General features: G+C 35.8%; 3 protein-coding genes across 5 annotated transcripts in view; 2 read left to right on the plus strand and 1 right to left on the minus strand.

The window, feature by feature from the left end:
- LOC112521994 (factor of DNA methylation 1-like) overlaps positions 1 to 9,963 on the plus strand; it is a 13,191-nt gene extending 3,228 nt beyond the window's left edge. For 2 of the 3 annotated variants that reach the window (XM_025131033.1, XM_025131030.1), the window contains exons 3-9: positions 5,093 to 5,821; positions 6,557 to 6,738; positions 7,471 to 7,560; positions 7,660 to 7,947; positions 8,194 to 8,406; positions 8,919 to 9,150; positions 9,776 to 9,963. In XM_025131033.1, the coding sequence (XP_024986801.1) occupies positions 5,093 to 5,821; positions 6,557 to 6,738; positions 7,471 to 7,560; positions 7,660 to 7,947; positions 8,194 to 8,406; positions 8,919 to 9,146 (1,730 nt within the window). In that variant the 3' untranslated portion in view covers positions 9,147 to 9,150; positions 9,776 to 9,963. The remainder of the gene's footprint in view (positions 1 to 5,092; positions 5,822 to 6,556; positions 6,739 to 7,470; positions 7,561 to 7,659; positions 7,948 to 8,193; positions 8,407 to 8,918; positions 9,151 to 9,775) is intronic. The other variant, XM_025131034.1, reaches the window with a different exon arrangement.
- Positions 9,964 to 12,654: 2,691 nt separating this feature from the next.
- Positions 12,655 to 13,971, minus strand: LOC112522188 (probable CCR4-associated factor 1 homolog 7). The gene is made up of 2 exons (XM_025131281.1): positions 13,814 to 13,971; positions 12,655 to 13,710 (listed from the first exon to the last, which is right to left on the minus strand). Exon 2 carries the CDS (start codon positions 13,613 to 13,615, stop codon positions 12,806 to 12,808), a length of 810 nt encoding a protein of 269 aa, XP_024987049.1. The 5' UTR covers positions 13,616 to 13,710; positions 13,814 to 13,971; the 3' UTR covers positions 12,655 to 12,805.
- Positions 13,972 to 16,320: 2,349 nt separating this feature from the next.
- On the plus strand, positions 16,321 to 19,950 carry LOC112521174 (40S ribosomal protein S12-like). Its single transcript, XM_025129884.1, has 5 exons — positions 16,321 to 16,395; positions 17,269 to 17,306; positions 17,947 to 18,241; positions 19,578 to 19,643; positions 19,731 to 19,950. The coding sequence occupies exons 2-5, from the start codon at positions 17,299 to 17,301 to the stop codon at positions 19,788 to 19,790; spliced, it is 429 nt and encodes a 142-aa protein (XP_024985652.1). The 5' UTR covers positions 16,321 to 16,395; positions 17,269 to 17,298; the 3' UTR covers positions 19,791 to 19,950.
- Positions 19,951 to 20,532: the final 582 nt, after the last annotated feature.

Raw genomic sequence — 20,532 nt, forward strand, 5'->3', positions numbered from 1 at the left:
TCGAAATTATTCTGGAGAAATCAACTAAAAATTATGAGTGAGAAATGAGACTGAAAATGGAGTAAAAAAGATGAGTGTGTTCATGAAGATGAATCAGGCGAAAGCAGAGGAGGAGATTGGTCCCACCGGCGCGCATATAACCGCCGCATCATCTATTTTTAGCGGACCACCACCATTTATATTTTTATTGTTTGTTTGGTAATTGTTTATAATGAAATTAGGATGTTGAATGGTTAAGGGAGACTTAAGATACAAAATCATTCAAAGGGTTTTAGAATAATTAAGAGACATTTTTTCTTATTAAATAAGATTCACCTTTTAACGATTCAAAGATTGCCCCTTATTGAACGTATTAAGATGTAAAATTTTGATAACCAACTTGGTCTATATCACCTTCACGCCATGTTTTCAAAATTTGGAGAAAGAAAAAAAAAAAATGAAAGAAAAATTAAACAATTTGTCTTTATTAACCTGGATGTCCAATATGTTATGTGAGTCGACTAATTTTAGTACGACCACCTGTTTTTTGGGTAGCAAAGAGTCATCGTATTTGAACTTTCGTGACCATGAGAGAATTTTATTCCTCTTTGGATTTAAACTAGGGGACCTCCAGACACTTTTGACTTTTGAAGCCTAAACTCAAACTAATCAGATACCCTCGTAGTTATTTGTTTTATCGAAAATGAATGAAAGAAAAATAAATAAAATAATTTTTCATGTTCTTAAACAGAAGAGAAAAAAAAAGGGAAACATGTCATTTTTATTAGTATACCCTTTAAAAGTATGTCTTTTAAAATGAAAGCTCTGGTGGTTTTGTAGCATGGTGTCTTGTAAAAATTATCATGGGATATGGTTTTTATAAGAACTTTGGTTCTTGCTTTGAATTTGGTGTGAAATGACATTTTGTTAGTTCTTTAAATTAAATATTTGATATTTATCATAAAAACATAATAATTACTGATATTAAAAAAATACATAACACTCACAAAATAAGTTCTTATAAGAACTATTACCGTGACTTATATATATATATATATATATATATATATAGGGGAGCGATCAAATGCAAACCACTCAATTTGTACAAACCGTGCAAACCGCATTCAACCAATCATAATTTTTTATTTTGTTCATTTTTTTGTAATTATGAGAGGTTGATTAATCATTTTTATTGTGTAGGGTGTTAATCATAGATATTATCGTCTTCATTATTTTAATTTTAGAGAAATACATGAAACAATTTCATTAATGTTAGAGAAATACATGAAACAGTTTCATTAAGTATTATATGAAACAATTTCACAACCATATATGAAACAACTTCATCAAAAAAAAATATTATATGAAACAATTTCACAAGATTAAACAATTTTATGAAAAAAATTTCATAAGATTAAACAATGAAATCGACAGATGAAGRTGGTTTGCACGGTTTACACAAATAAGAGCGGTTTTCATATGATCACTCCTCTATATATATATATATATATATATATATATATATTCTTAATTTGGTGAATTGGAAGTAATGTGATAAGAAAAAGTACAAAAAATATATTCTTACAAGAGCATCTTGTAGGGCACGAACCCAAAGAGCCATGTAGAATAACCAAAATAATCTCCAGTTGTCTTGCAATACTTGAACTAGATACTTCTAAAAATAATCCTTAAATGATCAAGTCTTATGGGGTGTTTGGTTCAAGCAGGGGAATTAAAATAGGCCATAAAATGAAAATGGGAACAAATTTTCATTCCCTTCGGTTTAACCTATAATGAAAATTTGAGTTTATGAATAAATGAACCCATTATATTATAAAAAACCAAACAGTTTTTTCATTTTCATTAATTATTGTTTAATACCTCTTTTTAAACACCCTTTTATTATCAGTTGAGTTAAACTAAGAGGTTTAATAGTAAGTGTGGTGACATGTAATCTTTATTTAATTTGACATATTGGGGTGGTCAAATGAGAAAAGTGAAGGGATTTCAACCCTAGATTTATATTCCTTCAAACCACATATATTATTGAGAATGAATTGATGATAACATATTCAAAACCAAACAATTATACAATATGCAAATTCCTTCAATAATAATCATTTCTGAATCAGATCAATCAAAATCATAAAAAATAATAAAAGATACGATGTCACATCCATTTAATCGTACCTTCTTCTAAAAATCAGTTCTATTTTTTTTATATAGGAAAACGGTTAATTGATGTGTATTTTAGAAGTCAGTTCATGATTTCTTAAATTTTGTGTTTAAAAAAATGATACAACACAAGGCCAATAACGATTTTTCCAGTTGTTTTTCAGTATTCTTGGATTTAATCAAAATGTGTACAAGCTGGCCTAAATGCTCATAATTAACATAAAAAAAATCTAGTGAACCTAAATTTTTTATCAAAATAATAAATGAATGTTAATAATAAGAAGAGAATATATAGTAACATTGATGGTTTCCTTGTAAAAACATTATTATCAATTGCAGATGAATTTTACATTAAATGGTTTTTTTTTGTTCGTATGGCCTGTATGTCATCCTTGTGGCTATGAGATCCAACGCAACATGTTATGTAAAATATTATGTATAACTAACCAAATAAACTATAGGGGTTGTTCGGTTCGTTTTCTATTAAGACATGTATGGATAAAGTTGTATGTATTGATAAAGCTGTATGTAAGATAACAGATAAGTTGTTGTTCGTTTGCAGTGCTGAATAAATACTTTGAATGACATATATGATCATTTTACCCTTTCATTTTTTTAGCTTTTTCATTATCTAAAAGAATTAATTTCTTGTTCATTGTCCAAGTTCCGATGGTGGAGAGAAATCGACAGTAAGTTATGATTTTGAGGCGAAGAGAGGGGCGAAATTAGGGTTCCGATGTTGGATAGAAGAGGAGGCAGCAGATGCGACGATGGTGGGAACGAGGGGTTTGTTCAGTAGGGTTTCTTGGTGTGAAAGGATGAAGAGAGAGGCCTTGGGAGATGGGTGGTGGGAATTTTGACCATTGTAGGTACGACGATGGTGGTTATGGATATCTTGGATGTGGTGGTTCGAATATGGTTTGGAGGTGGTTAAGGTTGGTGGTGTGGAAGACGCCATCACCAAGATAAGGAAGGAGGTGAGCAGGGTTTGAGGGATTGTGGATAAAAAAGGGAAGATAAAGTGAAGAAATGAGCTCAGCTGCTATTGTCTCCCCCTCATCCTGAGTAATGGTGCATGTAGACTTGGACTAAAAAAAGAGAGGTGAAAATTACAGGGTAAGGGTAGATGGAGAAATTAAATGGCTGAGTGTAAAGGACACATGGTTTTTAGCTGACCAATTAATCCCTCAGTTAAGCGAATAAGCCGCAACCGAATAGCTTTGTATTGCTGAACGAATAAGCTATAAGGTTTATACAATCTATTAAGCCACAAACGAACAACCTCAAAATCTTGTTAAGCTAATTAAACCGGTCACAAGGAGGTATTTTTCCTTTATTGGTTATCAATTGGGCCTGAAATAAACGGCCCAATATTTGGTTATCCCCCACCTAAAAATTTACATCAGTCCTACTTGTCACATACAGTCTACAAACACGTCTTCTGAATTCTCCCCACCCACAACAAAAACGCCCAGCAATGGAAGGGACCTACATTTGAAGACGATTTCTTTCGTAAGTCGTGAAGAACCCATTAGGGTTTATTTTCGTCTCCTCCGATCGGTCTACGGTGCTTGTCTCCGTTCAGTGGTCGCTCTGCTGTCGGCGGACGCTGCTGGTTCCGGTTACTGAGTGCCGTCAAAAATCGAACATTTTGTGTACCCGTTTGGGGGGAGGTAATGTATTATTTTACAACTGAAATACCAGGTATGTTTCGATGATTGTTGATAAAATACTGAATTCAGCTTAATTTCTCCTTTCATCATGCATTTTGCTGCAGCCTATTGATTTAGGGTTTCGTATTCTCGTTGTAAGAATGATTTCATCGGAAGAATTGGTTGCGATAATCTTACAAAAGGAATTTGTGAAATCTCGAGTTTTAACTGTTTGATTTAAGCTATGAAGTTGAATTGTACTAAAATAACTTTATTGATGTCAAACTTGGTATTTTGAAATGTAAAATTGATATGTTCTTCGCTGCAAATTTCACACCAAGTTATTTTTATTCGACTGTTTGGTAGCACTCGTTATAAAATATTTGCATCCCAGACTTTGAAGCTTGAATCAATTATACAGTTGTGAAGTAACCTGTTAGACATCCATAGTCCCAGACTTTAAAACTGAAAAAGGATACGATGCTTGTGATCTCATAGCACTTAGTTTTCGGAAGTAGGAGGAAAGTGGATTAGGATATTAGTTTTTTGTTTCCTGTCTCAACTTAGGATGCTAGGAGTATAACTTAATTGCATAGCTGAAAACAGACAGTTAAAGGTAGAGATTTCACAAAGTTCCTTTGCATATTATCACTGCCAGGATACTTCCAATAGAAACTTTCTTAAAACAAAAGCACCAGCCCGCAACAAACTGCATTAAGAAAAGAAGAAATTAGGCTGGATTATTTCAGATGGAGACCTCGTAGAGACTTAAGATACCCTGGTATATGCTTGGCTTTAAGGATGTTGAACCATGACTGTTCTTATATTCAAGTTATAATTGATTTCTTCCCATTACCTTGTCAGATCTCCCACATTGTCTCAACTACTCCCTTCGTCCCAAAATAAATGTCCACAATCAAAAAGAGAATTTTAGGAATTTGTAATTATTACACTTCATAGTTAACTAAATAACAATTTTACCCTTAACTATAGAGGGAGTAATGAATTTGTCCATCTCATAATCAAGGGTAGAAATGGAAAGTGGACACTTATTTTGGGACAAGACAAAATAGAAACGTGGACACTTATTTTGTGAGGGAGGACGCATCTTTTAGTGTTATCCTATTGAGCTGTGTTCTATCTTTGTTTCCAGATGGAATACGTGGTGACATGTAATCTTTATTTAATTTGACATATTGGGGTGGTCAAATGAGAAAAGTGAAGGGATTTCAACCCTAGATTTATATTCTGTGCCGGGAAGAAAAAACAGAACTTCAAATACAAAGATCTATTACAACATGCTTCGGGAGTGGGCAAAGGTTCTTCCAATAGAAGCGCAAAGCAAAAGGCTAACCATCTTGCCTTGGCTATATACTTGGAGAAAGAATTGGCAGATGAGGCTGAGCAACTGCCAAAAGTGGCGGCTCCACCACCTGCCCCTCCAAGTTCCGAAGAAAATGATTTGTTTTGCTGGCCTTGGACTGCGATTGTGGTTAACATAGTCAAAGAGCCCGAAAGTGGGAAAGATGTGGAGAACACAGAATATTGGATGAAGAGATTTTCAAAATACAAGCCTGAAGTGGTTGAGATCTTATGGGATGATCAAAAGCAGAAAGCACAAGCTTTGGTGAGGTTTAACAATGATTGGATTGGGTTTAAGAATGCCATGGAGTTTGAGAAAGCGTTTGAAGCTGATCATCACAGTAAGAAAGAATGGGTTGCTGCCGAAAATCCTCCAAGTTCGAGTATTTATGCTTGGTTAGCTCGTTCAAATGACTTTGAATCACAAGGGCCAATAGGAGATTATCTTCGCACGGAAAGAGAGCTGAAAACAATTTCTGATCTCGTTCATGAAGCTGTAAAAACTAGAAACAAAGCAGTGGTTGAGTTGGCTACTGAGATTGACATGAGGAATGAAAATCTTGATGATTTGCAGATCAAGTACAATCAGAAAAACATGTCTTTGAGTAGGATGCTTGAGGAGAAAGATAGCCTTCATCAAGCTTTCTACGAAGGTACTCTGCTCTCTCTTGCATTCTTCTTGGTTCTGGCTTCCTCTTCTTTCCACTATACCTTTTTTAAACTTGGCTTCACACTCCCTAATCCAGTGGCAGACCCAGAAAAATTTTCAAGTGGTGGCAACATTGGATGATAAGGGTGAAAGCTATAGAAAATTTTCAGAAAATCATACTAAATTAGTTGGTTGCATTTGCAAGGAAGGATCATGGCTTCGACCCCTGTCACCACGGTTTTTCACCAGTTTTTTCACAAAAGCTATAGGACACCCAAAATTAAAAGTGGAAAAGTGGTAAATTTGCTGAAAGGGGGACTCGAACCCACGCCTTTCTGGGCAAGACACTTTAAACTGGAGACTTAGACCAGCTCAATCATCATAAACTTCTGTCATAAGTTTAGTTTTAGAAATATAAGGGCACACAACAAAACATTACGGTGACACCCTTGAGAAAGGTAATTTTCTTACGGAACCATGAAGCGGTGGCATGGGCCACTGTATGCTCCCGCATAGGTCCACTGCCTGCCCTGATCCAAACTTTGGCATCCATTATACATGGAGGCAGCAGTTATAGTTTTTGTTGCATGCCATACTCTCAAACATGGAGTTGCTTTCTCCCAAACATTTTTTTTATTTATCCTCACAAATGCATGTCTTTTCTTTTAAAAAGAAATATAAGTTCTGTGCGGAAATCTGTGTAGAAGTTTGAAGTCCTACATGTATTGTTCTTGTTCAGAGACAAGAAAGATGCAGCGCCTTGCACGGGAGCATGTTAAAAGGGTATTAGATGAACAAGAAATATTGAATGCCGATTTGGAGAAGCGGAGGAAAAAACTCGATTTGTGGAGCAAAGAACTTAATAAGAGGGAAGCCTTAACGGAACGCGAGAAACAAAAATTAGATGACGAAAAAAGGAAGGTGATTGTTTTCCCAACTTGGCATGCACATACCGTATTATCTTCTATCCTATCCTCTTGTTTGAATTCAAAGTCTAGCTTCAGAGTCATTGATCACACCAATTTGGGTGCTTGATTAATTATAGGGCAAATTGCATGACGTGTCCTGCCTTTTTCTAATTTCTATTTTATGTAACATACTTTCAATACCTTCATTTTGGTATCTAAGATATAATATCTCAAACATTTAAGCACCATGGTAACCGCCGGTTTTTTAAGCATCAACTGGTTACCGTGCTGACATGGTGAAGGACAGGGCATACTGTATATATTTGTTGATGTGGCCAATGATATGGATTTTTATATCTTTGCTGACATGGGCAATGGCATGACTTAGATTACATTTGTTAATGAAGTTGGCTGCATGAGACCAATGGCTATTTTCTTAATGACTTTTCAACTTATTTTTCCATAAACAATAATATACCATGTTGATGCACCAATTTTTCTTTACTGCTTTCCCCAGAATCACAAAATATAAAATCCAACCTTTAGCTCATGCTGTAAACAATGATTCTCAGTGGGATTGACAATGAGGGGAAATAGCATGTGTCAGTGTTTGGAGATACTTTGCTAATGCTGAGAATTGCAGTGGGGAAATTATATAGTGGCAAGGGTTTTTTATGCACTTCAATTGAAAATAGTTTTTTTTAATAATTTATTATATTTGATTCACATCTATTTGTAAATCCAGAACGATGTTCAAAACAACTCTCTGCATATGGCGTCCATCGAGCAGAAAAAAGCTGATGAGAGTGTCTTACGACTGGTTGAAGAGCAAAAGGTAAACCAGCCAAAGTCTGTAATTATGTATTCTTATCCAACTTTATACCCTCGTGTATACAATGAGTCTTGGAACTTCTGACCGGATTCTGAACCACAGAGAGAGAAAGAGGAGGCTCTGAAGAAAATCCTCGATTTAGAGAGACAGTTAGATGCCAAACAGAAACTGGAAATGGAAATAGAAGAATTGAAAGGGAAGCTGCAAGTGATGAAGCATCTAGGGAACCAAGATGATGCTGCGGTTCAAGAAAAAATAAAAGAGATGGATAACGAGCTGCAAACAAAGATGGAGGAGATGGAGGACGTAGAAAACATGAATCAGACTCTTATGGTTAAGGAACGCCAAAGTAACGATGAGTTGCAAGAAGCTCGGAAAGAGTTGATCAAAGTATTGCTACTAAATTTCATTAATCTCTGGTTCTCGTTTGAAGTATATATAATATTTATATATGACAAAACTCACAACCACTCACATTTTGGTGAGGTTTGACCCTTGACCTCCACGGAGGTTGGGACTTCTGCTAACCCAGTATGGCTGGGCCAATGACCCTTTGGTATTAATGTTTGGCTTTCTAACCATGCCGTAAGACTTGATGAAGATGGGGCAAGTTAACAAATTGTTCTTTGTTTTCAGGGTCTGCAAGATATGTTGAGTGGACGAACTAATATTGGGGTGAAGAGGATGGGAGAACTCGATACAAAAGCCTTCTATGATGCATGCAAGGAGAAGTTTGAACCTGAAGAAGCTCAGATCAAGGCCACTGAATTGTGTTCTTTGTGGCAGGACAAACTTAAAAACTCAGAGTGGCATCCAGTGAAAGTTGTTGCAGTAGATGGTGCACATAAGGTATGGTTCTCGAAATTCTGTTTTTGGCTTGGTTTTATATGAAAGTTGTCGGTCTAGGCTGTCAGACATCTAGGTTCCTCTTAATTGTGGTATTTGGCTCCTTTGGCCCACTAGTTCATGAGCAGGGACGAACCGTAAACCTATATGGAAGCACCACGGTGTCCCATGAAACCGCTTCATTGTGCTCTTGTAGTGGAATTCTTTTACATTCCTTGACGGAATGCTCACATGTTATTTTGCTTCCTATGATGCTTATTTTGAGTAAAACATGCTATAATGTACTCGGTGAGCTTTATAAATGTTGTTCAATTTCTGGGCATAAAGCAGACTTTGTATCATTGATCCCAGAAACAGCTGCCCGATTCTTTAGGGTAGATGTCAGGTGAGCGTACATCTTAGTTCTCACCCCGTAGACCCTATTTTCGAGTGGGATTTATAGGGTCGGTTTGGTTTATTATTGTTAATCCTTATTCATGTTTTTAAAAATAAAATGGCTCATTTGCATGATGCAGGAAGTGATTAATGAAGATGATGAACTGCTAAAGAATCTCAAAGCAGAATGGGGGAATGGCATATTTGATGCAGTGGTTGCCGCATTTAAGGAGATGAATGAATACAACCCTAGTGGCAGATACGTGATTAATGAACTTTGGAACTTCAAAGATAATCGAAAAGCCACATTGAAGGAAGTTATTAGCTACATCTTGAAGAATTTGAAGAGCTTGAAGCGCAAGAGATGATAAGGTTTGTATTTTGCCATTTGCCATCATGCTTTCTATCTAATCCTGTTTTCTTTGTATTTAAGGCTCATTCAACATTTCTCATTGTTCCCACTAGCTCTGCATGCATTATAATTTTTTCTTGGATACTCGAGATTTAGTGATATGCACTGTGCTAAATTCATAACCATATTGGATTATCCATTCGCAAGACCATCTTCCAGGTTACATCAGGCAGAGTCTCATACATAAACTAGCTTTTTGTAGCCTTCTTGAGCAAACCCTGTTTTGTTAGCCATAAGCTGGCTTTTCGAATCATTTCAATCAGCTACATAGGCTTTTTCCCACCTTTTTTAATTGTGTCCCCCTTTGTCCTTTTTCCAATTAATACTGAATTGGATACCACATCACTCGTCACATCAGCATGGTAACCGGTTAATGCTTCAACCGGTTACCAAAATGAAAGTCTAAAACTTTACATCTTAGATACCAAAATGGAAGTTTTGAAAGTACGTTGCCTAAAATAGGAATCAAGTTAAAAGTACATTATTTTGCCCTATTTTATATTATCTGATGCATTCTCGATCCGGCTTTGGGTTTGGGTATTGAGGAATGCAACGTTTAACTAAAATGTATGTTGTTTGAAACAGATGCAGAGCTGGCAATTCCTTGATGGCAATCATGAGGAAATCTCTCAAAAGCAATGAATTTATGTGAATTTTTAGGAATTGTGGACTTGTATTTGGACCTGTGTAGTTTTAGAAGTGGCTACTTCTCTAATCTGAACCTCCTCCTTCTGCCTTCTTTATGGAATGCTTTGCCATTGCTTTTTTAACAATAAACATGTAGTGAAAAAGTAGTCTATAAAAACCTAAGAACCCGTTTGGTTTGCGGGATTTGGATTTGAAATCCCGCAATTTACGGGATTAGAAATCTTTTGTTCCCGTTACATCTTTACCCTGCCTCGTTCATCAAACCTGTCATGATCTCTCCATCGTCTCCACATCGTACTGAAACAAACAAATATGTACACAGAATCAAACAAGATGTATGAGAGAAAGGAATTCAATTTTGCTCCAAATCCTACAAACGCACGCCACAAATTCATATTCTTTTCACATGATCCAAATTCCTGAAAAAAACATTCATCGAATTTGGATTTTTATAAAAACAAATTATTAATAATTATATAAAAACACCAATCTTTTTGTACAAATCTTACGAAACCCCGTGAAATACCAACCGTCCCATGCGATTTCAAATCTAGAGAATGAGAATCTTTCAAATCAAATGTGAAATTTAATTTCAAATCGAATTCAACAAACCAAAATACCTGTAGACCTATTAGCTTAGGCAGCCAGTGATTTTGTGTTGGATTTTGCTAGATGCCAACACTTGCTGTTATATGAGTTCTTTGCCAATCTCCCACCTATGTTTAATTCTGCCGATTGCTATCGATCCCTTTTGCGGGTTTCATGTATCTATCATAAGCGAGAGTTTTGTCCGATTCAAGTGTATTCCGGGGATGGTTTGGATCAGGACATTGACATTCTGACATTAACGTCTATTAATGTCCCGGCTGTTCACGGCGGAAGAAATCAAAGAATTTCTTGGAAATCCTACAAGATTTGTTCATTCGTTCTTTTTTCTCTGATAGAGTCAGAACTTCATCTGGGTTTGAATAGGTCCCCAAGAGATCAAACAAAAGGTAATGAATCATAATTATTCAACTCGTTAAACCACATGCTTTGAATCCAAAACAACGATAATAAACTGATAGGAAAAGAAAACGTACACGGCGTGTTTCGTTTATTGGGTAACATTTTCAGCCATCAATATCGATTTTTGGTAAGCATCTTTCATGCAGTAAGCCCTTATTGTGTAAGGGGTTGTTTGGTTGGTTTTCCATTAAGCCGTGTATGGATAAAGTTGTATTGTGTATTAATATGTATGTATAAATTTGGAAGGTTTTTGTTTGAGAGGGGTTTTTCAATAGATGAAAGGAACGTCCTTTAAATTGGGACGGACATGTTTGGATAAAACTTGGCTTTCTGCATAAAGCTCCCCCTAAAAGCTTATTGAATAGGCCACTTTTTGTATCATTAAGCCACTACCAAAATGTCATATATAGCTGACCGAATAAGTTGCGAGTCTCATTAAGCCTATCAAGCTTCCAACAAACAGGTCCTAAGAGTCTTCTTCCTCCTTTACCGGGTATGCCATACACACCAGGTAAGGTAAGCGTTTCGTAAACGGCCGATTAGAATCAATATAGACAAAGAAAGATCAGGTCCATGTGAAAGCGTAATTGTCACCCACTAGCAGGACCGCAAAATGTTTGTGAACATCCTACCTCAAACCCTACTCGAATGAATATACCGGGTACATTTGGTTTGACAGTCTACTAAATAAAGCTACATCTGGCATCACAAAATTAGAAAGAAATATAACATTTTGGATTCACATATGCACATGTTGCCAAAGAATCTTGATTACACTTAGTGGCCGTTTACCAAACGCTTATCTGGGTAAGCGCTTACCAAGTAACATTACCTTACCGGATGAATATGGTAAGGACCGAGAATCTTGTCCAGTAAGAGCGAGACAAGGACCAAGAGTCTTACCCGATAAGTGAGGGCGACGACTCTTACCACGGTAAGCGCTTACTCCTGCGTTCATAAAATAAACAAAGAGATACGGAAACAATCAACAAAAAGATACATACCGTCACGACAAGAGATCCATCAAAAATGTTTCGCCATGAAATCCGACCTGGATCTGGATGACTATAGACATCATATACGACCGGCTGCATCATTTTGTTGTTGATCCACAACCTATCACTTATTCATCACGCGATCCTAAGGGTGCGTTTGGTATGCGTAACAGGACAAAACAAAAACTTGTGTCTCACATTTGTTGCAACATTTAAGGGCCGTTTGCCAAATGCTTACAGGATAAGTGCTTACTAGCAGGAGTTACTCTCATTTACTTTATGGGGTAACATTTTCGGCCATCAAAATGCCGGTAAGCGCTTACTGGGTAAGAATCATCACCATCACTTACCGGGCAAGACTCTCAATCCTTGTCTTCCCTCTTACCGGGTAAGATTCTCGGTCCTTATTATGTTCACTTGGTAAGGTAATTGAACTAATAAGTGTTTAGTAAACGGCCTCGTAGACTGAGACAGAACCAAGTGCAAAAAACATTTTTCTTCTCCCTTTGAAGATGGGGGCATCAAAACGTTGTTTCGGCAATAACCAAGTCAATGCAATCCTGAAGGGGAGAGAATTTGTCCCACCAAAATAGACAGAATAAAAATCAAGAATATGAGACAAGATTGGTAAATTACTAAACTACCCGTGCCAAATACTAAGCTTATAACCTAGAGAAATACTTTCTCACCCGCCCAATCCAATCCATTCATGTCTACATACCAAACGCACCATTAAGGAATCTAAATCATATAAAATAAACACCATGGATGAAGTAGAAACCATAACATTAAGCTATAGAAAAGAGAAACCCATGACCAAAAGATAACCTTTTTTCTCTCAAGAAGTGTACAACCTGTGGTGCCTTTACAACACACATATAACTCAAAACAACCAACATCTCATCTTTCTTTAATAACTTGTGTTCTTATTTTTTTCTAACTACTCTTTTCGAACGATCATCTCTTAATTCTCAACACCTAGACCATACAAAACACCGGCATACTTCTCCAGCGAACCACTAAAGAAACAATCTTTCAACTTTCTGAAAGTACAAGCAGTAAGCAAACTATCGGAACCAGCCTGATGGCAAACACCAATTCTTTCAACTTCCAACAGTTCAGCTAGCTTATTCAACCCACCATGAAGACTGTTGCAAAACTTCATCAAATGCTTAATGTCAAAAATGGTAGGGAAATACATATTGATCAAACTAAAGAACCCAGATTGTGTTTCAGGCAGATTCTGGCAAGTTAACACCTTCAACAAATACCCAAAATCATAACCACTATGGAAAGTAACCCAATGAACACCATCATTCAAAACAATCCCAGATGACATCAATAACTCACCAAATCTATGTGCATCGATCCCCTTTTCGTTGTTTTCCTTAAAATCAATACCACTTTGCCTCAAAAGCTCAACGGAATCATTTGCAAAAACATCATCGTTCACATTGAATTCTCTGAAATTGAATTGCCATATGCAATACTTATCTGTTCCACAGGTTGGTAGATTTCCTTGATCATCGAAGAAAGTTAACCCTAATTGGATCAATTTGAGCATGTCCACGTTGTCTTTTAACGTCTGGTAATGATAATCGTTACTGTTCTTGAAATTTCCGACGGGACGAAGAACGATTCCTGGAAATTCGGTGTCCATTGCTATGTAGGAAAAATCATCGACTACGCCTTGGATCAATGCGAATTCTTCTTCGAGATTGTCATTCCACACCTCTCGAATCTGAATCGAATCGCCTTTTGACAAAAGCGACATTTCTCATAACAGGGTTATCGAATTTTTATCCAGATTTCTTGAAGAGATTAATCATGGATGAAATTAAACGAAACCTCTTACGGGTCGACTCAGATCTGCAAAATGTACAAGTCAGCAGACATGATCAGTACAGAATAATTCAATAAAAATTAAAGGAAGTGAGATGAGGAAGTAGGAATGATTGAGAAATTGCAAAACCTTTGCGATGAAGATCCAATAATCAGGCAAATCAAAATTAGGGTTTCGAAGGGAACAGAAGAAGAAGAAGAAGAAGAAGGGGAAATTTGGGTTTATTTTATTGGGTGAAGGCTGCTGAGAGGGACCATTTCCATGTCGACTACATGGCGTCATGGCCCACGAAAAGAAGGGGAAAATGGTCACATATGTCGTGTAATTTGGTCGGGAAGTTTGTTGTATTTTTTTGTTTATCGTAACAAATATAGTTTGGTGAAGAGCTTTTTTTTTTAAGGTTAAGTTGGATAAAAAAGTAATGTATTTTGGTTTGATTTTTATTTTGGGTAATGTATTTTCAAAAGTTTTATTTTGATATCTAAAATGTAAAGTTTTAAACATTTAAGTACTTGTGTAACCGGTGGAAGTATTAACCGGTTAATTTGTTGATGTGTATCCAACTCAGTATTATATGTTAAAGCATTAACCGGATACCACATCACTCGCCACATCATCATGGTAACCGATTAATGTTTCAACCGGTTATCCGGGTACTTAAATGTTTAAAAATTTACATCTTATGTACCAAAATGAAAGTTTTAAAAGTACGTTACTCAAAATAGAAATCAAGTTAAAATACGTTATTTTTTTCATGTAATTTACCCTTTTTTAACCAATTTCCTCAACTAATTTTAGCGGTCACAGCCAGAAAAAATATGGGTTGTCTTCCAACATTCAAACCGGTGACCTCTGAGTATCCTTAAAGTATGGGTGTTCAAACCATTTAAACCGGTCTTTTTGACAGTTTGAGTTGTCTGCCACTGACACTCTGGTCAAATCTGGAAAATACTCAAAACCTGTGGTCCAATCTGGTCTGCAGTGTAAATGTTTTTTTTAGCATTTATAGATTGAACTGACCGTCAAAAACACACATGTAATAATTATATTTGTTTTTCATGTTTTACACCCAACTTTTAATCTTTTATGGTCCAATAAAAAAATTGTCCAAGACATTATGTTTTTAGTTTTCATTTCTCAGTTGACTATATTATCTAAAATTGGCAAAATTCCACAAATTTCAAAATAGTCATTCGACTTGCTCAATGTTTTTTTTAATTCTATAGATAAACATTTACTTTGTAATTTAAGTATACTATTTTTTTAGTAATGTTATATTAATATTATGTTTTTTAGTTTAAAGCCGTAAAAGGTTCAAACCGCCTAAACTGATCAGAGCTTACCGTTTTTATGTGGTCCAGTTTCACACAGTTTGGTCAACTGTTGTCAAACTGCTCAAATTAGAGATTTCCTAAACCACCATTGCGGTCTGGGTTGTGGCTTGGAAGGTTAAACAGTCCAAACCAGACCATGAACATCTCTACCTTAATACAAGTTAAGCCAAGTTCACCCTGAATTTCGCCCATGACTAATATTTGTATTTGAAAAGGGATCAATAGTTAGACGTTTTTTTAAAGGAAAATAAACTAGGATGAACAGTACGTATGGTTGGCATACACCTTACAGGCCTCTTACACAAAAGAAACACAAGTAAAAAGTATGCATTATTTGGTACCTAACTGGACGAGAGAGTTGTTCATGGGCGGGACGATCCATTAGAACCAACTCATCCGGCCCACTAAAAATACGAGTTTGGACAACCAGTATCAAGGAAATGGACAGGCCCGGGTTTGTTCGTTAAAATTAACGGGCGAACATGAGCAATGTAAAGATAAATATGAACTGGCCCACCCGAACCCGTTTGTGTTTAATGTTTAATATTTTTTTATCATTAATCAAAATTATACTAATATATTTTAAAATCAAATTATTAAAGTTATAGAATGAGAGTTGGGAGGTTTTTCTTGATAACCCAAAAGGCTCTACATTAACTTTGTTAGCATCCTTATATCAAAAGTCCTAACCGATCAACAATGGATAGAATCGGTAGTTGCTTAAAGTTTTAATTGCAACAATGTTTTTTCTTTACTTTTTTGGTTTCATATCTGTTAATTAAAAGTTACACTTCTTAAGTCCGTTAGCCCGTGAGCAAGGCGAGCCGTTTATAGGGCGAACAATGGCAAGTTGTCAAGCCCGAAAAAAAGGGTTTGAGTTTACAATATTAGGCCCGTTGAACAAAAAAAAAGTTAGACCTAGCCCGGACACGCAAATGATCACCTCTACCGGACGCCTTCTCGTTTTATTACAACCCATAATAGAAAAGGAAAGAGTCTAACAAGAAATACAAAAAAAAACAAAAAAAAAAACAGTAATTTCAGTGTTAATAAAAGCCGATAATATTAACTCAAAGTTCATTTACGTTACCTTTATATGCATGTATGAAAATTGAAACGAAAAGTAACGAACACGACATGAATACAGAGTATCAGAAGTTAAATAACCTGATTAACGGTCATGCTTGACTGGTTTGGAAAGAATAAAAGATGGAAAGGGAAAAACATAACACAATTAAAAGTAGAAGGACTAAAAGTTAAAACTTACGGATTTTAAATACAACTAGGGTTTTAGATTTCCGTACCCTTTATAATCTCTCAAAGTTCTACGGGCAGAGCCGACCTGCCTTTGTTTCTTTGATATTGCAGCAGCAGAAGGTACTAATCCATCGCTCTCTCTAAATCTCTTTTGAATCTTGTATGGTAACTCATCGTATCATTTCCTCACACCATAGCGTTGGATAATGCAATATTTCTGCTGTTTTTTCATAATTTGTTAGAAGAAATCAAGCATCATGTGTTTTTAGGTTTATATTGTGTATGGATTTGTCTGTTTCCTGATAGTGATTTCAATTTCCTTTAAATTGCAAGAATAGTGGTTGAAAACAGCTCGATCCTTAGTCTCTCTGATGTTACGATCTAAATGTATCGATAAGTTTGAGAAAATGATTGCTTTCTTTTGGTTAATGGCATTCGGTTTGTTTGATTCCATGAATTATTTAGAAGACAGTGTAGCAATTTTATGGTGGTATTGATAAGTTGAAGCATTGAGGGGGTAGAATGCCTGATGCAAGTAACGTTAAAGGAAGATAGAACAAAAACGAGTTCCATCAGCAAAGTAACAATGTTAGTGTAAATGTCATTTTATGTAGATGTATGCTTCTTTTTTTGTGCTCAATGTCTCTGGTTTTATATTCACTTTGATTATTTGCTGAATTTATCTTGTGACAGTTTTATATATCTGTGCCAATGGAAATATTGTGTACACGGCTTTCTAATGGAAATGATTTGACACACTAAAGTATCAAACCCATGTTATGATTAGTAAACAGCAGGTGGTTTGGGGACTTTACTGATTTGTTAAATTAAATGCATGATTAATGGGTAGCAGTTCATCAAACTATATCATAGCTTGATTATATGTTTGTGGAACAACTTGAAGTTGCATGTTTTTTTAGTTTATTATGAAGTATCGACCTTTAACAAAATGTTCCTTTGCCTGACGTGATCTTCTCTCACTCTTTTGGACAGCTTGACTCGAAGATTTGATCAACAGAAAATATGGCAGGGTATGTATATGATGTCTTTTTATGCAGTATGATGATACATGCCTTTGAGTGAAAACAGTTATCATATCATTTAATATGGCTAGTTCTGATTTGCGTTCTCTAATAAGTGTGATGTCCTTTAAATACGATCAAAGGATTTTATTATCTAATCAACACTTTATTGGATTTCAAGGATGCACTTTTGCTTCTTTCTTGCAATCTAGTTGTTTATGGACTCCACACAAATAAAATACTGTCATCGTGTATAGTCATGCCATTGGGTTTTTTATTGAAAAATGTTAATACAAACCCATAAAACTTATTTCCTTGTTGAATTCTTTTCCTATCTCTGAATCTTCTGGTCTCTAAAACATTTAGGTGGTGTTCCTTTGGTGGTTTTGGATCTCTGACAATTTATCATTCAGATTTCTGTCAAGAACACTTGCTGAACAAGCCAATTAATCGTTCAGGGCACAGTAATTCATTTATAACAAACAGATTTTTTATCTGATTGAATCAACTAAACCAGGAGTTGTTTGTAAACTAGTAGTGGATATGCAAACACAATCTGTTAATTGAGCTTCACTTGGCATCCAACAGTTGTGCACTTTTTCTACAAGCTCACTTAGCTTACTGTTTTTTCAATGTTTTGCTCTTGCAGTGAAGAAGCTGTAGTTGCTGTTGAGGCACCCGCCCCTGCTCCTGCTCTTGGTGAGCCAATGGACATCATGACCGCTCTGCAACTTGTCCTGAGAAAATCACTTGCTCATGGTGGTCTTGTGCGTGGACTTCACGAGGCTGCAAAGGTGATTGAGAAGCATGCTGCACAACTTTGTGTGTTGGCTGAGGATTGTAACCAGCCAGACTATCAAAAGCTGGTCAAAGCACTATGCGCCGATCATAATGTGAGCTTGGTAACTGTTCCCAGTGCAAAGACCCTTGGCGAGTGGGCTGGTGTAAGTCTCTTCACACTCCATTGTTTTCAAAAATTTCTAAAGCATCACTATCATTATAATTTATTTCATTTGGTTTACGTTTTCTTAGTCGTTTCTTATACCTCTTGACCTGCCATTTATGTGGGAATTTATGTGGTTTGATTTCTTTTAAAACCAAACCAAATGAATCCATTATGGGGTGGGATGTATGCAGACTTGTTCTCTACCCCAAAGCTATTAAACACACATCCCTCCATATAATCAACTCCCTAACCCTCCTCTAGTCCCCTTGTCTCAACCTTAACCTATCGGACTCCCTTCTTCCTATCCATGCTAGCTCCAAGGGTCTACACTTCAAGTGATTTGTCTCTGAGGATGCTTTTGGTACACAGATTGTACCGGGTTTATGGGGCTGGACGAGCAAGTGATGTAGGTGGGTGAAAGAATTGTGGAAGGTATTAGGGTTTTAAGTTGACATTGGTAGTTTAGAAATTTAAGCTTGTTCATTTTGTTGGTTTTTGCTCCACCTATTTTGGTGGGACGAAAAAAATGTATTTTTATCCCACAAAGTTTTATTCTATCCCGGTCTAATGTTGCGTGAAACACAAAACAAAATTTTGTTTTGTTCTGTCTTGTGTACCAAAAACGCTCAAAAAACTTGTACCAAAGGCCATGTTCTCATAAATGCTTAAGGCTATCATATCCTGATAGATATCTTTTAAGGATTGTCATGTTCATCCTCAACCGCTCATCCTACTTTCTCACCCCTTTTTGAATATATATTTACATATATCGAGGTGGTTTATTTTGCAACCTATTTCATTTGTACAACCAATGCAACCTCATCTTAATCATCAATTAGTTCATCTATGGTCAATATTTGATAAGGTGGAAAAGGTAGTTACAGATTATCAGTTAAAAAAAATGAAAAAATAAAATAATATAAAATGGACGGTTTAGGGCTGTATTGGTTGTACAAATAGGATAGATTGTATTTGAAACATGCTCTCTCTCTTCTCTCTCTCTCTCTCTCTCTCTATATATATATATATATATATATATATATATGGTTGAGTTCCGTTGAGAATGAAAGTTATGGTGAGATGGTAAGGAGAGATCTTCATCCTTTGATGCATATTAAGATGAGAAGCACTGAGATGAGATGCACCGGATCAAACGCTGTATCAAGCGCAATTCATGGGTGGGTTTGAGGTTAAAAGCAATCAAGGGTTCAGATCCTTCTTACTTTCTCAAATTAACTCTTCGCACACGGTCCTTAGTCTATATATAATGGTTCTATGGTTTGTTACTCTATAATGTCTTTTTAAGTGGTTCTGATTGAATTGTTCGGTTACAGTTATGCAAAATTGACTCGGAAGGCAAAGCTAGGAAGGTCGTGGGTTGCTCGTGCCTTGTTGTGAAGGTACAATTTCCGAGTTGAAAACGTCAAAAACCGATTTTTGCATACATATCGTTGTCTCTTTATTTGAACTTCTCATAAAATATGCAGGATTATGGTGAGGAATCTGAAGGGCTTCACATTGTTCAGGAGTATGTGAAATCTCACTAAATATATGGATGTAGATCCAAATACTTACTCTACTTCAATGTTGTTTGATCAATTTTGAATTTTTGAAAGCATGGAAACTTGGCAAATTTAGATTTTTCCAGAAAAAACTCCTTGTCAAAGTTCATTAGATTTTAATTATCAGTCTTTTGCCTTTTTGTTTTTATTTGTTGATGCTGGGTTATTATCAAAATTATGCATTATTATGTACATTTTGCTGTTTCAGTTTTGAAACTTCTTTAAACACATTTTAATTAGCTGTTAAAACTTCATATACACATTATACATAAAGAAGAAAAAAAGTGTCACCAAAGGGCCTTTGTTCTAGGCGGTATCTGAGTTTCAAACCTCACCAATTGTGAAAGGGGGTGTGAATTTATTTATTACATTTGTCGTATTTAAAATTATATTATATACTTTAAAAAATAGTGTTTAAATGAAATAAAATTTGGGTGAAATATATCAAAATACAAGGTTTGGTTTTTGTTTAATGCACTAAGGGGTTGTTTGTTTACCAATAATAGTTTCATTAAAAGGCAACATTTGAATCGTTAAGAGGTGAATCTTATTTGCAAGCAAAGTTTGTATCTTAATGGTTTTAAAACTCTTTGAATGATTTTGTATCATGGATCTTTCTTAACCATTACGAGCCTTAATTTCATTGTATACAATTACCACACAATAATATTTCATTTATACTATTTTATTAAAGCCTTTTAATCATTCTGACCACTTAATCATTGTG

The sequence above is a fragment of the Cynara cardunculus genome (assembly GCF_001531365.2).
Source record: "Cynara cardunculus var. scolymus isolate 2C chromosome LG 11, CcrdV1, whole genome shotgun sequence".
Classification (NCBI taxonomy): domain Eukaryota; kingdom Viridiplantae; phylum Streptophyta; class Magnoliopsida; order Asterales; family Asteraceae; genus Cynara; species Cynara cardunculus.